The sequence below is a fragment of the Cordyceps militaris genome (assembly GCF_000225605.1).
Source record: "Cordyceps militaris CM01 unplaced genomic scaffold CCM_S00002, whole genome shotgun sequence".
In the NCBI taxonomy this organism is placed as follows: domain Eukaryota; kingdom Fungi; phylum Ascomycota; class Sordariomycetes; order Hypocreales; family Cordycipitaceae; genus Cordyceps; species Cordyceps militaris.
The window spans coordinates 2,027,564-2,042,571 of NW_006271970.1; the positions used below are offsets into that span (position 1 = coordinate 2,027,564).

Here is a 15,008-nt window from a genome sequence, read left to right on the forward strand (position 1 = left end):
ATCGTCAACGTCAACCGTAGGCTCATTCATTCGCTGACGCGTAGTGAGCGAAGGAAAATTAAAGGAGCCATCGTCAACGTCAACCGTAGGCTCATTCATTCGCGGACGCGTAGTGAGCGAAGGAAAATTAAAGGAGCCATCGTTAACGTCAACTGTAGGCTCATTCAGTTGCTGACGCGCAGTGAGCGAAGGAAGATTAAAGGAGCCGTCGTCAACCGCTTGCGTAGGTAATGGCAGACCAGTCAAGATGCCGCTGTCCAATCGTGCGGTATGTTGAGGCACGGTAGGGGGATTGTCAGGCCGCTGAGCAGTATAGATGGGTACAGTTGAGGTACTACTGTCCAGTCGCGAAAACAGATAAGGCAGAACGGGGGCATTTTCCGGTCGTGTCGTGGTTTGGGGAATATCGAGGGTGTTGTCGGGCCGCTGCAGAGTGGAATGGGAAACGGAGGAAGCGTTGTTCAGATGTGCCGTCGACTGAGCCACGGCTGAGTGGTCGGTTTTGTGAAACCCAAAAATGGCTTCCAGAGCCGATTTGGCTGCTCCATTACGTTCCAGATCTTCAAACAATTCATCGTTAATCTTCTTGGTAAGATCATGGGACGGGGAGGTGCTACCGGGATAGGCGACAGTTTCTTCGCTAGGTGACCACATGGCGATACCGCTATCGGTGGTTTGCAGATACATAGAAGTTTGTGTCGGAGGTGTTGGCTGCTTTTGAGGCGTGAGTTGTTTCAAGCGTGTGAACTGGTTCGGAGATGTGTTTTGCTTCGGAGGACTGGCTTCCGTTGGGCATCTGAACTGAATCGGAGGCGTGCGTTGCTTCGGAGGGGTGGGCTGCTTTGGAGGCCTGAACTGATCTGAAGGTGTAGTTTGCTTCGAAGGGGCAGGTTGATGCGGAGGTCTGAACTGGTTCGAGGGTGAACGTTGCTTGGAAGGGCTGGCTTGCGTTGGATATCCCAGCTGATTCAAAGGTGTACTCGAATTCGGAGAAGTGGGTTGCATCGGGGGAGGCATAGCTGCAAACGACGTAGGCGGGGTCGCGGAGGCTTTGCTGGCCTCATCCAGAAAGCTGCGTTCTGGATCATACGATCGAGGTGGTGCCAGGTTTGTTTGCTGATGATGTTGATACTGATGAGGGTGGGGCTGGAGGTGATGTTGCTGCGGCTGGTTCTGCTGTGGCGAATAATGTGGTGGCTGGGGTTGCTGGGTTGGACGTTTCTTAACCTGAGACTGAGAAATTTGATGCTGCGGCAGATAATATTGGGGCGACTGGTGCTGTTGCTGCTGCGGCGGCGGCGGCAGCGGTTGGAGCGGTAGGTGCTGCTGCTGAGCCTGCTGCTGCTGCTGAGCTTGCTGCTGCTGCTGAGCTTGCTGCTGCTGCTGTGGAGAAATTTGATGTTGTTGCGGCTGATATTGTTGCTTCTGCGGTGGCGGCGGCGGCGGCGGCAGCTGAAGCGGTAGGTGCTGCTGAGCCTGGTGATGTTGCTGGGCCTGGTGTTGAGCCTGATGCTGAGTCTGATGCTGCTGTGCTTGCTGATGTTGGACTTCATACTGAGAAATTTGACGTTGCTGCGGCTGATGTTGTTGCTGCTGTGGCGGCGGTGAGGGCTGGAGCTGCTGAGCCTGATGCTTCTGCGCGAGGGTCTCGGATTCAGGCGTTGGCATCGACTTTCTGTTCCGGCTAGCATCCAGATAGCGCTTAGCTTTAGCTGCCATATCATCATAAGATGCTGCAACGGGAACATTGGCAGACCAGCCAGTGTTTTGCTGGCGAGACGAGTCACTCGGCATGGGACTCGGCGGAGAACGGCCGCGCTGGGGGAGAAACGCTATGTCAGTATTGGTGTCGTCGCTAGTGGCAAGGTTGGGGGCACTCTCTCCGGACAATTCACGGGGAGAATGGCTGTGCTCTACGGCGGGTCGCGAAGCGATGCGGCTGTAGGCGGGTGCAAAGGATTGCTCTGGAATCATAGTGAGTAGCTGAGACGCCATAAGGCGAGATCGCGGATCGTGGCTGAGGCAGATCTCGGTGATTTGCCTATACCAATCAGGGACGTTGACTTCTGGGCCCAGAAGCAACGGCCTGCCGTGGCCTTCCGGCTCATCTTCCTCCATGGCCAAAGCCCACAAGACCATGCCGAGCTGGAAGAGATCCGATTTGACCCCAATGTAAAGCGAGAGGCGCTGGCCTGATTCTAACAGCGGCTTAGCCTCAGGCGGTTCCCACCCGAGGGGGCAACCGCGGCGGTTGACATCGATAATTCGGGCATTCTCCTTGTCGTCCAAGACGACGTTGGCGAGCGTCAAGTCGCCCTGGACAAAACCTGATTCGTGAAGATCGGAGACGCCGTGAATGATCTGGCGGGCCCAGCGCTCACGTTTGCGCCAGGGTATACCAAGATATGTCGTCTTGCAATCGTCGTAAATCTTATCCATCAGATTGCCGTTGGGGCAATAGTCGATAAGTAGAGCCTTGACAAACTCGCCATCGTCATCGGTGACGAGCCCTCTGAAGCGAACTACGTGATTAGAGTCTTGCAAACTGTGGAGGGCATGGATTTCGTAAAGAAACTCTTCGACTGTTTCGGCACCTGGGACCTCTTTCTTGACCATGACTTCATCTCCGACGCGAATTTTGTAGACAAAGCCGGACATGTGGGAGTCAAAGACAATATCGCACTCTTTAACCATTAAGCAGTTGAGGTGCTGCAAAGTCGCAACTCGCGGATAGTCAATTTTTTCCTAAGTCGATTAGCAAGTAGGTAGGATAGCGAGTATATATTGAACACTTACATTTGCATCTTCAACCACATGTACATGCAAACGCCCGTCGCTAGTCTTGAGCATGAGATTTGTGGAGTTGTCATAAAACTGAATGTCTGCCAAGCTGTCACGGAGGCTCTCGTAGATTTTGGCACTCTTGTCTCGTTGAAGAGTCATGTGGGCCAGTTCACCCTCGAGCGAATCTGGCGGGGCATCTCGATAGTCCAAAGAGATGGTCACTCTGCGCCACAGCGTATCTCGTTCACGGTATGTGAGAAAGAACTTTTCTCTCATGGAATGATCGCGAAAGTGCATGCTCAAATTTAGGATCCAAATATTTTCCAGCTCGTTCCGGATAAGGGCTTCGTACTCCTCACGAGGCATGTTAGTCGTGTCGGGCAGGTTGGTCCCTGGGATCAGAGTGACTCCAGGCTGCAGCCTTGGAGGAGGCACAGGTTTGGGGGCTTTTCTTGGGGGCTCATCTTCGTCTTCGGAATCCGGGAGCTCCTCATCTTCGAGAAGGCGGGGAGATGATGTGCGGGAGAAGGCAAGGTCGCTATAGTGGTCAAAGGCCGAGTCAAAGGCGCTCGGAGTGGCGAAGGAAGCGCCATCGCGACCCGTGAGAAGACTGAAGGGGGATTTGATTTCGGACGAGACAGCACGACGCTCCTCTGCGAGCATCTCTACAGGTGTAAGATTCTCTCTGCGCTCCGATAGCTGGCGCTTTAGAGTCTGGGTTCTTGGCAAGCCGGGAACTACCTCTCTTTGCGTTCTGCGAAAGTTGTCTTGGGCGTTGTCTTGGGTTGAAGACGGAGTAAAGGCCGCGGGGCTGCTGCGGTTATCTGAGGTAATGCTGCCGTGGTTGATGGGTGGTGGTACGGGGTCTGAGACGTGAGGCAACGACGGGGAAGGTTGCGATGGTTGCGATGGTTGCGATGGTTGCGATGGTTGCGATGGTTGCGACGGTTGTGAAAGCTGCAATCGCTGCGAAGCCTGCGAAGCCTGCGAAGTCTGGGATGTTTGCACGGTCTGCACAGGTTTCTGGGACGCAAGATGAGGATGCGCAGCCTGCAGGAGCTGCAGCATGGCCTGGTCTGGATCATAATATACGGGAGGGCACTTGGAGTCATCGTCTGGTTGGGCCGCCATGGCAGCGAGTGCGGCGGGTCGTGGCTTGTGACGATGAACAAGTGCTCCGTACAAAAGAGACGAGACAGCAGGCGCGGAGTCGCAGCGACAGGGCGAGTGAGCGAAGTTGTTATTGGTTCACAAGAGCAACGGCGTGATTAATGGGCTGTTTTGGACATGTGAATCGTGGTGAGCTATATCTCTGAGAGGCAGCCAGGGGTCACGACTCTGACGAGTGAGGGACGGCGAGCGCAAAAGAGGCAGCAGTGCGAGAACTTGTGCAATGACTGGAGGGCGAATTGCAAAGCTTCCATGTAGACGTAGTGCGGGGTGAGCAGCAAGGCGGATGGAAACAATTCACGTATACTCGGTAGGTAAGGAGAATATCTTGCTCGGGGAGGGAAAAATGTGCGACGGTGTGGTACTGGCTTGGGCGCTTGGGCGGAGGGCGAAGCCAGGCAGGCAGAACTGCTGACCGTCTATTCCCCTGGCAAGGGTCTGGCGTACTCGGTATTAGACCAGGCTGACGAGAGACCGGGGCGCGTATTTTCGAGGAAGCGGAGAGGGAGTCGAAGATGAAGGGAGAATCAAAAGAAAGAGAGAGAGGTAGAAATCGGTAATGATATATGTTGAAGAGGGGTAAAGGGTGAGTAGCACAAAGTGTTCACGCGGGTCGTAGAATAGGCAGACGAAGAGACGAAGAAGCAGTTTGTGACAGGAGAGGAGAGTGAATGCAAGCTGGAGGCCAAAGAAGGTACCTGGAGGGTGTCGAGAGTCAGGCGGTTGCACCAGCGAAAATCTAGACCTGAAGAGGTACCAAACGTTTCGGGGTGGTGATTTAAAAAAAAACAATAACTAATTTTTTTTTTTAATAAGAAATGATATTTGATAAAAATCACGAATCAATGAATTAAAAATTGCAGTCGACAGGGGGGGCTGGGCAGGTTGTACACTGACTGGCTGGGGTGTGCACGGGTGGCAGACGAGGGGAAACGTGGCGGCTGGTTAGCTGGCTGGCAGCTGGCACGGACCGGGAGGCGGGCACAAGTGGGGTTGACCACAAACGGGCGCGCCCAAGCAAACGGGTAGCAACAGTTCCTGCGTGCCAGTCATAAGATACATCATCACCAACGCCACAATGACTAGCAGCGACTGCGCGCGAACAATCATAAAAAGACCTCGAGCTGTTAAGTACCCAGGTAACTAAATAACTAAATAAGTATTACTAGAGACGCATGCCCTCCATTCCTCCCGTCGCCTCCCGTCGCACAGCTTGGCCGGCGGTGCGTGGCCTCTCTCTCGTTGTCCCTCCACGGACCACGGGCCTCAGAAACGGTCGCTTCCACCGAACAACCTGCAGCCGTTGCAGTCTCTCCATCCCACCTCTTACTGCATCTGACAATCCTGCATGGAAACTGCCTCTTCTTTGTTCTTCGTTTATTTCTTCTTTGCCTTCCTTCTTTTTGCTTTCTTTCTTTTTGCTTTCTTTCTTTCTGTCCTTTCTTCCATTCGCGGCTCGTTCGACCATCAAGCGAAGCCACCGCCTCCTAACTTCCCACCTCACTAACATTACACTAAAATGATGCCGCTGCCGTCCCCTGCACGATGCCGCCTCCCCGCCCTGCCAGACCCAAATAAACTCTGCTCCTACAAGCCACGGCGCTATCGACACCATTTGCGAGACGACGAGTCCGTATGGCCACTGACTTGGATGTGCGTTACACCCGTCAATTATCGATACTATAAAGTACACAGCCAATGTCTGTCCTCTGACCCGTGCTACATTTCGCCAATCTTGGCTACCTGCAACGGGCACAACCACATGTGCCTCGCATGGACACGACCAAGCGCCGTATCGTGCGATGACCCTATGAATCTTACACAAGCATCGCACCAAAACTTCGACCCCGTACGTTTAATGCTTCTCGCGCTCACGGCCAGTCTCGGATGTGATACGTCCCGAGCCCAACCACGTTTTCCATCTACTTAAAGCTCGGCGTCGATTGGCTGCGCGGAGAGTTAGGTGTCATCACTGCTCTAGATGAGTCGTGCCGCAACAACGTTCGAATCATTCTATAAGACACCTCGCCCCTCGTCTTAATCCCACGCGGCCCCCGACTCCGCATCGGGGTCCGGCACTTGACCAGGTCGTCCGTCCCTAGCGCCCGTGCAGATCCCCCTCCTCTTACACCGAGAAGACCAAAAGGTCGATCGTGTCTTATCCAGCCGGAGCTGCCGTATCACACAAGACTGGGCGTGCAGGAGTCTGTGCCGACGCCATAGGCTTTATCTAGAAGCCATATCCGTGAACCCTGCAGCAGCATCTAGGCAGAATTTCGTCTCGTACATGCAACGTCCGTCTCCGAAAAGGACCGAGTGTTGATGCTGCTTTTTTTGCCTCGCGTCATTCTAGTTACGCTCCCAAGCAGCATAAAGTTCCCGGCCAGCATGGCTCACTCCTTCGCATGCGTGCCCAACGACGCTCTCTAGGTAGGTACTTGTTATGCGGGCCAAGTGGAGGTCAACACTAGTTGATACCGACGTGGTTGGCGTTGGATTTAACCACGTCAGACTCCCACACACGTGGCGCATCGGTTCCTTTCCATATTCGCTTTTCCTCAAGAAGAGCTGGTGCGGTTGCTTTTTTTATGGCCCCGGTAAGGCTCGCTTTGGGTTCTCGCGCAAGGCGGCGCCCGACGCAGTCCCCAGTATCGGGTAGACGTGCATTAGGTGGCGCTGGCGCTTGCCAACCTCACAGCATCGCTTTGTCATTCCTGTCTCGGGACGACCATTCAACCTCGAATCTGAGCTTAGCGGCGTTCTAGGCTTTCTTTTGATTCTATGGTAGCGTGGTTCAGCCAAAATAGTGACGAGCTAACTACTTCCTTATTGGTTCCTACCATATAAATGTACTTACCGAGGGCACTGTCCAGTCAAGCAGTGAGCGGTCAACGGAACCAATAACTTGTCACCGCCCCGAATACTCAAAACACAACAAGCTCCAGAAAGCGGATACGGTTCCTCCTCACAAGCTAGGCACGTCCCGCTGCATCGGCCCTGTTTTTTCGTCCCTTTCTTTCCCTTTCCCTTGTGCCGGGTCAAGCCCTGACTGGCTCCCCATGAGCTCCATCTTGTAAACGTAAACGGTGAGTGCAGCACACAAAAAAAAAACCATGGCCTGGTTGTACAAATCAATGCGTGTGCGGCCTTTGCTCCGCCATCTCTGCCACTCGACGTTGCACAGTAAAACCAACCTGTGCGTGTGAGCGAGCCTTTTCTCCAGTGCACTTGCAGATATCATGATGTAATTCGGCGTAGTGCAGCCGTCAGGCCCCCCCAGGCGTGCGGTGCAGCACCTGTCGCGCAGTGCTGAATGTGTCATTCATTAGTAGGCACCAGCCAAAGCGGCGCAGTCGCAAATAATAATAAAAGAGAAAAGGAGAAAAATATTAGGGAAAAGAAAAAAATGTCTAAATGTTTATTCAGGTGCTAATTATTCCTTGCAAGAGATTCTAAATACTGCAAAATCAACCTTTCTTTCTGTTTCCTTTGCATTTCCTCTCCCATCATTCAATATAAAAATACACTTGATTTTCTCACCATCTTATGCAAGAATAGAAAAACAGACATGAAAGGGATAAAAAAAACATGTCTAGATAATCCATCATGAAGACATAGCAAAGTCGTCTTTTTGGGGGAGGGGTGGAGGGGGGTTTGTTGTGTAACGGCATGGAAACCGCCCATGCATCTAGAATGCCTTGTTCTTTGTGTCGTCGTTTTTTCGTTGTTGCCTGCATGCAAGTGGTTTTTTTTTCCTAGCCATGCGTTTTTCCAACAAGTGACCCTCTTCTCCCAGCCACCAGGCACGGCTGGCCGTTTGTGATGCCGGGGTACCACACAGCTGTGCAGCGACCAACTACACACACACACACACACACACACACACACACACGCAAACGTCACAAAAGATCATGCAAGCTACCGTCGTGTGACTCGCGCAGGGTCAAGTTCTCTTTTTTTAACCCTCGCAAGGTTCTTCTGACGTAGCTCCCCTGTTCAGACGTTCAAGTTCTTGGAGTTGCGTAACCGTCCACAGTTGATTATGACATGTCGGGTGTGACGAACAGATGCCTGGTCTCTCCTTTGTATCGTATCGTACAGCTTCTTTCAGGCAGAGCCTTCCATGGTTCTTCACTCTGGCAGCTCCCATTTCAGTGGCAAACCTTAGTCGTCCGCCTCGCGCTCCTTCTTGCCGTCCTGAATCACCCGACTCGCGTTGGCCTTGACAAGATCCAGATCCGGAAAGACGAGGTCAAACACCTGCTTATACCACTCAACCGGATGGCCCTCGATGCCCTCCTTGATGGCCGCCGGCAGCTCGAGCCAGTCCGACATGCAGTCCTTGGGGAATATGATGGTCGTGCAGCCCGCGCGGCGCGCCGCCACCGTCTTCTCCCGGAGGCCGCCGATGCGCAGCACCTTGCCTGTCAACGTCAGCTCGCCCGTCATGGCCACCGTCGGGTTCACGGGCGCCTCGAGCGCGAGCGAGAGCAGCGACGTCGCCATCGTGATGCCCGCCGACGGCCCATCCTTGGGCACTGCCCCGTCGGGCACGTGCAGATGCATCTTGGCCTTTTCGAAAAAGTCATTCTCGGGAAACTGCGTCGCCATGAACGACTTGGCAAAGGAGTAGGCAATGGCGGTCGACTCCTTCATCACAGACTTGAGGTTGCCGGTAATCTCCATGCCGGGGCGCGTGCTCTGGCGCAGAGGCGACTGAAGGATGGACTCGATATACATAGCCGCGCCGCCCATCTGCGTCCAGGCCAGGCCCATGGCGACACCGGCAGGGCTGACTTCGTAGAGACGGTCCGACGTGAAGACGGGAGGTCCAATGTAGTCCGTCAGGTTGTCCTTGCCAATGGACACTTCGACCGAGTCGGGTACCTTGAGGGCCGCGCGCGGCTTCTGGACTGTCTCCTTCTCGTTGGCTTCCGTGCTGGGCTGTTCCTTGCCTTCGGACTGGGAGGCTTCCATAGCCTTTTTGGCAGACTCTTCTGCGGCCTCCTTGCCCTCTTCCGTCAGCGCCTCTTCTTCAGGGACAGCGTCCTCGCCGAGGTCCCGCACAATCTTGAGAGCAGACTTGCGGTAGACCTTTTCAATCTGCTTCTTCAGGTTGCGCACGCCCGATTCGCGGCAGTAGGCCTTGATCAGCTCCTCAATGGCTTCGTCGGTAAGAATCACCTTGGCGTCCTTGAGACCGGCCGCTTCTTTGGCGGCGGGCGCCAGGTATTTGTTGGCAATGGCCTTCTTCTCGTCCGCAACGTAGCCGGAGAGAGTTATCAGCTCCATGCGGTCGAGCAGCGGTCGCGGGATGGTGTCAGTCATGTTTGCAGTGCAGACAAAGAGGACCTTGGACAGGTCGACGGGCACGTCCATGTAGTGGTCCAGGAACGAGCTGTTTTGTTCGGGATCGAGTAGTTCTAGTAGAGCAGAGGAGGGATCGCCCTGGTAGCCACGGCCAATCTTGTCGATTTCGTCAATGAGAATCAGAGGATTCTCAGTCTGACACTTCTTCAAAGCCTGGATAATGCGGCCCGGCAGAGCACCAACATATGTTCTGCGGTGACCCTTGATTTCAGCAACATCTGTAAGGCCACCCACACTGAAGCGGTAGTATTCACGATTCAGCGCGCGAGCAATAGACTTGCCGATACTCGTCTTGCCCACACCCGGAGGACCGACAAAGCAGAGAATCTTGCCTTCGACGGAACCTCGCAGCTTGCCGACGGCAATAAACTCCAGAATACGGTCCTTGACATCCTGAAGACCATAGTGATCCTCGTCAAGAACCTTGATCGCATTGGGAATGCCAAAGTTCTCAGCGCTTCGCAGGCCCCAAGGGATCTGCGTCAGCCAGTCCAGGTAGTTTCTTGTAACGTTGAATTCCGAAGCAGCAGTCTCAAGGTGGGCGAGTTTGTTAACCTCTTCATCAAAGACCTTGCGCACGGCGTCAGGCATGGCCAGCTTGTTAGCCTTTTCCTTGAACTTTTCGACAAGCTTGTCCTTGCCGTCAGACTCGAGCCCGAGCTCGCGGCGAATACCCTTCATCTGCTCCATCAGCCAGTATTCGCGTTGGCGCTTGCTAATCTTGCTCTCGACATCCTTTGTAATTTTTGATTGTAGTTGAGCATTCATCAACTCTTTCTTGAGCACAATCAGCGCCTTTTGCATGCGTTCCTCAACATTCATGCAGCCCAAAACCTCTTGCAATTCGGTCTGCTCTCCGGACGAAACGGCGGCGGCGAAATCCGCCAGCTTGGCCGGCTCCGAAGTCACATTGCCAGTGGATTGGCTCATGGAGAATGTGGAGATTTGATCCCGGAACAGGTTGTTCATTGTAGCCACCTCCTTGAAGACGTTGACAATCTCGTTGGTGACAGCCCGAATAACGGGGCTCTTGGGATCGTAGGGTTCGTCTGCCAGGTTCTCTACATTGACCAGGCTGACGGGGTATTTCTTGAGGAATGAGGTGGGTTCGTATTTTTCTGCAACTTGGTCCGGCTTCTTGTCGACAGCCGTCTCTTCGAAGCTGGCGACAACGTCACCCTTCTTATCGGTGGCGGTTGCTTCCTCGGTGCTAGCCTTTGCGGGGATGGGCTCCGGCACTTCAGGCTCCTTCTTTGCTTCTACCTTTGTAGCGTCCTGCTGTTGTTGCTGAGGTGTCGGGGGTACGAGGCTGGAGAGCTTGATTCGGCGGTGAGGGTATAGGATCGCAGTAAGGGCGCCTTCTTGGCCGTGGATGGGAAAGGCGCTCGTAATCTGGGCAAAAACGCCGACGTCGTATACATCTTCGACATTCCGGATGACGTCTTCGTCTTCATTCTCGTCCTTGAAGAGGAAAGCACCGACGTACGGCTGGCCGCGCTTAATCGACTCGGTAATGGCGGTGGCGACATCGGGGTCTTTGATGGTGATGGCCTTGTAGAATCCGGGGAACAGCGGTCGGCGAGCAATCGGGATAGCTAGCACTTGTGGGTAGACATCAGGCACAACAGGTTTTTGCAGGGCTTTTTCTGAAGACTTATTGCGTCCTCGCTTGCCTCCGTCACCAGAGCCGTCACCGGAGCCAGCACCCGCAGCACCGGCCGCGCTACTACCAGCCTTGTTCTCCTGCACCTGCGAAGCAGTATTATCGCTCTTTGCCGAAATATTGGCGTCGGTGTCGGCGTCCTTGGGCTCGCTTGCGGGGTTTTCGGCGGCGGCCGCTTCCTTGTTCTTATTCTCGAGGTTGGCCTTGACCTCTTCTTCGGAGAGCGGCTCGGTGGTCTCGGGCTCGGCCGACGAGTCGAAAAACTTGCTCGGCTTGTCCTTTTCTTTACTCAAGAGGGTCGAGGTTGAAAAATACAGCGCGGTTATGCGGTGTTGGGCGGGCGCGGGCTGCCATCTCCGAGCGCGGGCGGCGTGTTGTTGTGTGTAGCGAGCGACGGCAGGGAAGCCGGCGGCGACTATTCGCAAACTCGTCGACGGCGCGGTGCGCACGGTCGAGCGGCTGAGCAGGAGACGCCCGGAGACGCGCGAGCGCGGGATCATGGCGGCGATGTTATGCGGTGCGGATTGAGGAGCTCCGAGAGCTGGCTCGGAGCACTCACGAGGATCTCGAGAATTGCGGGTGTCAAAGGACAAGGGGATGGGGAGAGCGTAGCCAGGCAGGGTCCAATGGATGTTTTCGGGACGATTTCTGAGCCCCGGACGAGCAGAGGGCCGGCTATGATGAGAATTGATCCAAGAGCAAGCCGTGCCGTTGTTGAATGATGGAGGTGGCGTGCTACGTAGGAGCGCATGTGCCTAAGTACAGAGTGATGTCTTAATAATGCAATTGGGCGGGCCAAGTCGCCGAGCTCTAGCGCAAATTTCCAGAGAAGCTTCCATCGGCTAAAACCCGGCTCAACAGCCGCAATCATCTCGGTAAACGTACCGCTGTAGCCACTGGAGGTGCTACTGGAGCGGGTTGCTGCAACGGGCCACGCACCCAATTAGTCTAGGGTACCTACATCTTGCATCATCGACGGGCAGTGCTTTCAATGACGATATTTCGCCTAGCTTGAAGTATAGTTGAGCTTATTAGATCGTGTTGAGAGCAGGAGCCACTTTTTTCTTCATTTCCATCCCTTTCACCTGCGTCGCTCATCTATCCGTCATGGCGTCCAACACCAATGAGGCGAGCTCTAGTCTGAGCCTCAACAAGGACAAGCTCGGCCAGAGGACCAAAGCCAAGGAACAAGTGGCCGACTCTTGGGAGGACGAGGACGAGGACGACGAGGACGACGTGTCCGAGACCGAGCAGCCGACAGCGCCCAAGGCCGCCACGCCAGCCGAGACAGCTTCCGTCGCGCACCCGTCCACGCCTTTCTTTGGCCCACCAGACGTCTGGAGCGGTCGCGAGGACTCGCGGTCAGCAACGCGCGATGAGCGCCGGCCGGAAAAGACGGACGCGGTGGCGCGCAGGCTCATTGTCGCGGGGCTAGGTCTCAAGGCGCCCCCGCAGACGGACGAGCAGCGGGCGTACCAAAAGTCGGTGCGGGAGCAGGAGAAGAAACGCAGGGACGAGGGGCGCTCCGAGCAGCAGCAAAAGGCAGATGCATCGGAGAGGGCAAAGGCGTCGGTGTGGGAGGATTAGCTGCGGGGTTGTCTATTTACGATGCTTCACGGTATGCGAAATGCATATGCACCACGAACGAGTACACTGATTTTCTTTGATTTCTTTATTTTGACATAACAACGTGCTGCAAAGATGCCGTATAGCATCGCGCGCTTCCTTTTACGCCATCGGTTACTACCCTTACAGGCCGTAGGTCTTCTTGACCGAGGGACGGGCCAGCAGGCGCTGGTACCAGGCCCAGTAGTTGGGGTACTGTTTCTCAGCGTCATAGCCCGCGGCCTTGAGGTCCTCGCCGAGGAAGCTGTGCGCGACAAACTCCCAGGGGACGAAGCAGAGGTCGACATAGGTCCTGCGAGGGGGCATCGTCAACATGACATGTTTGCGCACCAGGTGGTGGCGGGGGATAAACTTACAGCTTGCTGCCGAGGAGATAGTCCTTGCCCTTGACGAGGTCGTCCAGGACGCTCCAGACGCGCTCAATCTGCTCGAGATAACGCTTTTTGGCCGAGGGCACGTCCTCGGCGTGAAATTTGTGGAACCAGACACCCTGACCGTAGTACGGGCCCTGTTTCGGCTTGTTAGAAACGGGTCACGCTGGTATCAAGGGTCCTTTGTGCTTTACCTGGCCGGACATTTGAAAGTGCAGAAACTGCTTCAGGTGCCACTTGTCGGCGGGATCAGTGGCGTTGATCTTGTTGTCCTTGTCGTAGGTCTCGACGAGGTACTCGGCAATGGCGCCTGACTCCCATAGGGTGAGGTTGTTGTTGTTGGGGTCGACGATGGCGGGGAGACGGCCATTGGGGTTGATCTTGCGGAACTTTTCGTCTTTTGGGTTTTCAATATCGATCTGGTCCGTCGTTGGTCAAAACACGTTCCTAGAGGGCGCGCGAAGCCACGGTATAAACTCACCAGCGTGTACGGAACGTTGAGCTCTTCCAGAATGATGTTGAGCTTCTTGGGGTTGGGGCCACGGGCTGCGTCGCGACTTTGTTAGCTGGGCGGCACTCATGACCATTTGTCAGGGTATGTGAGAGGCAACACTTGCCGTGGTTGTAGACGGTAATGGGCTTGAGAGACATGTTGGCTGTGTAGGTGAAAGAAGAGATGAGATGCGGACGTGATTAATTGAACAGGACAGGGCGGGGGAGGGTAGCCAGGCTAGCTTTATACTTTTTTCAATCAAAAGCAACATTGACGTCCCTCTCGACGCTCTGAAACTACGCCAGAGCTTCTCCTCAAATCAGCTCAATTGAGGGGCTTCCGATCCATTGCATGCGGCCACACACACACACATGGCTCGGTCCATGATGCAAGGCGCGAGCACTAGCTCCATCCATGTCTACCGACGGAAACTCGGGCACAATTCGGCAGGGCAAAAAGAGCAACCCCTGGCAAGTCAACTGTTCGGCCAAAGGGTTTTCTGAGATCCTTGGGAAGAGGGGGGTTTGGGGCGCGGGATGGCTGGGTGTGTAGATTACGCAAGCACGCGATGTTGGTGGGATATGGTATTAGTCAAGGACGGGACAGCCGGCGGCGGAGGATGCAGAAACCAATATTGATCGCCCGGCTGTTCGCCCCTGGGTATATGGACTGTGGCTGCGTGGCTTCTTGTGCTTATTGAGTCCTCGGCTATGCTATAATTTGCAAAAAGAATTAAAAATTGGGTTACTTGCAAAAAGTTTAACATGAGTACCTAACGGACCTAGTTAGCTAGATATGTCTGGATACCAGCGATACAACACGGTTCTTGTCACAAAGCTTGTCTTTGAACCTTTAAGCTGTATTTATGTACTTTATGTATTTTATTTCTCCAACTACCAGTAGTAGCCCCTATCCCACCCGCTCAGAGCCCGTAGGATCGAAACCGGGGCGGGCCATGTTGATTTGTAAGGACAGCTCCAAGATCAATAATCCAACGTTACGTGGGGAAGCTTCCCCCACCAACCACTTTGCCCACACCGGCTCAGCAGATCGGGACTTGTCAGCTCCGGGTTAGTTTGTTTGAGATGTATATACAAAACCAACATTGGATTTCATGCGAGTCGCGCGCGGCTGTTACCAAGCTGTCCGTCCGCAGATCTTGACACTAATCCCAGTTTGGATCCGTTGTTTTGTCAGAATCCATCCATGTTGCATAAGCTGGTTGGAGACGAGGAAGAAGCGAAAAACAGCTGTATAGTACACAGCTCGGGTCTTGAGCAACACCAACTCAGTCCGTTGTTTGTCGGAATCTATGGATTCTGCATAAGCTGGCAGAGGAAGAAGAAGAAGAAGCCGTATGGTCCGCATCTCGGTCATCCTCCCCGCTCCGCATCTCCGCATCCTCCGTCGCCCACAAACGGCAGCACCCTCCCCTTGTGCAGCAACACCATCTCCATCTCCCCCTCCTTGTCAAACCTCGTGCCAACCGCCACGCCCTGCAGCCCGGCGCCGCCTCGTGCTCCTCGGCCCT

The 15,008-nt window shown here is 54.5% G+C and overlaps 4 protein-coding genes across 4 annotated transcripts in view; 1 reads left to right on the forward strand and 3 right to left on the reverse strand.

Moving 5' to 3' along the window:
• Positions 1 to 3,915, reverse strand: part of CCM_02546 (Protein kinase domain-containing protein) — a gene marked incomplete at both ends in the record, with an annotated part of 5,071 nt that extends 1,156 nt beyond the window's left edge. The window contains 2 exons of the mRNA XM_006667698.1: positions 39 to 2,745; positions 2,797 to 3,915. Coding sequence (XP_006667761.1) covers positions 39 to 2,745; positions 2,797 to 3,915 — 3,826 coding nt within the window. The remainder of the gene's footprint in view (positions 1 to 38; positions 2,746 to 2,796) is intronic.
• Positions 3,916 to 5,473: 1,558 nt separating this feature from the next.
• CCM_02547 (uncharacterized protein) lies at positions 5,474 to 6,613 on the forward strand (the record flags this gene model as incomplete). The annotated part of the gene is made up of 3 exons (XM_006667699.1): positions 5,474 to 5,803; positions 5,887 to 5,955; positions 6,389 to 6,613. The coding sequence occupies 3 exons, from the start codon at positions 5,474 to 5,476 to the stop codon at positions 6,611 to 6,613; spliced, it is 624 nt and encodes a 207-aa protein (XP_006667762.1).
• Positions 6,614 to 8,118: 1,505 nt separating this feature from the next.
• CCM_02548 (ATP-dependent protease La) lies at positions 8,119 to 11,957 on the reverse strand (the record flags this gene model as incomplete). The annotated part of the gene is made up of 3 exons (XM_006667700.1): positions 8,119 to 11,742; positions 11,784 to 11,908; positions 11,945 to 11,957. The coding sequence occupies 3 exons, from the start codon at positions 11,955 to 11,957 to the stop codon at positions 8,119 to 8,121; spliced, it is 3,762 nt and encodes a 1,253-aa protein (XP_006667763.1).
• A 779-nt stretch (positions 11,958 to 12,736) lies between these two features.
• Positions 12,737 to 13,635, reverse strand: CCM_02549 (Glutathione S-transferase; the record flags this gene model as incomplete). The annotated part of the gene is made up of 5 exons (XM_006667701.1): positions 12,737 to 12,905; positions 12,970 to 13,121; positions 13,179 to 13,403; positions 13,466 to 13,530; positions 13,569 to 13,635. The coding sequence occupies 5 exons, from the start codon at positions 13,633 to 13,635 to the stop codon at positions 12,737 to 12,739; spliced, it is 678 nt and encodes a 225-aa protein (XP_006667764.1).
• Between the last annotated feature and the right edge of the window lie 1,373 nt (positions 13,636 to 15,008).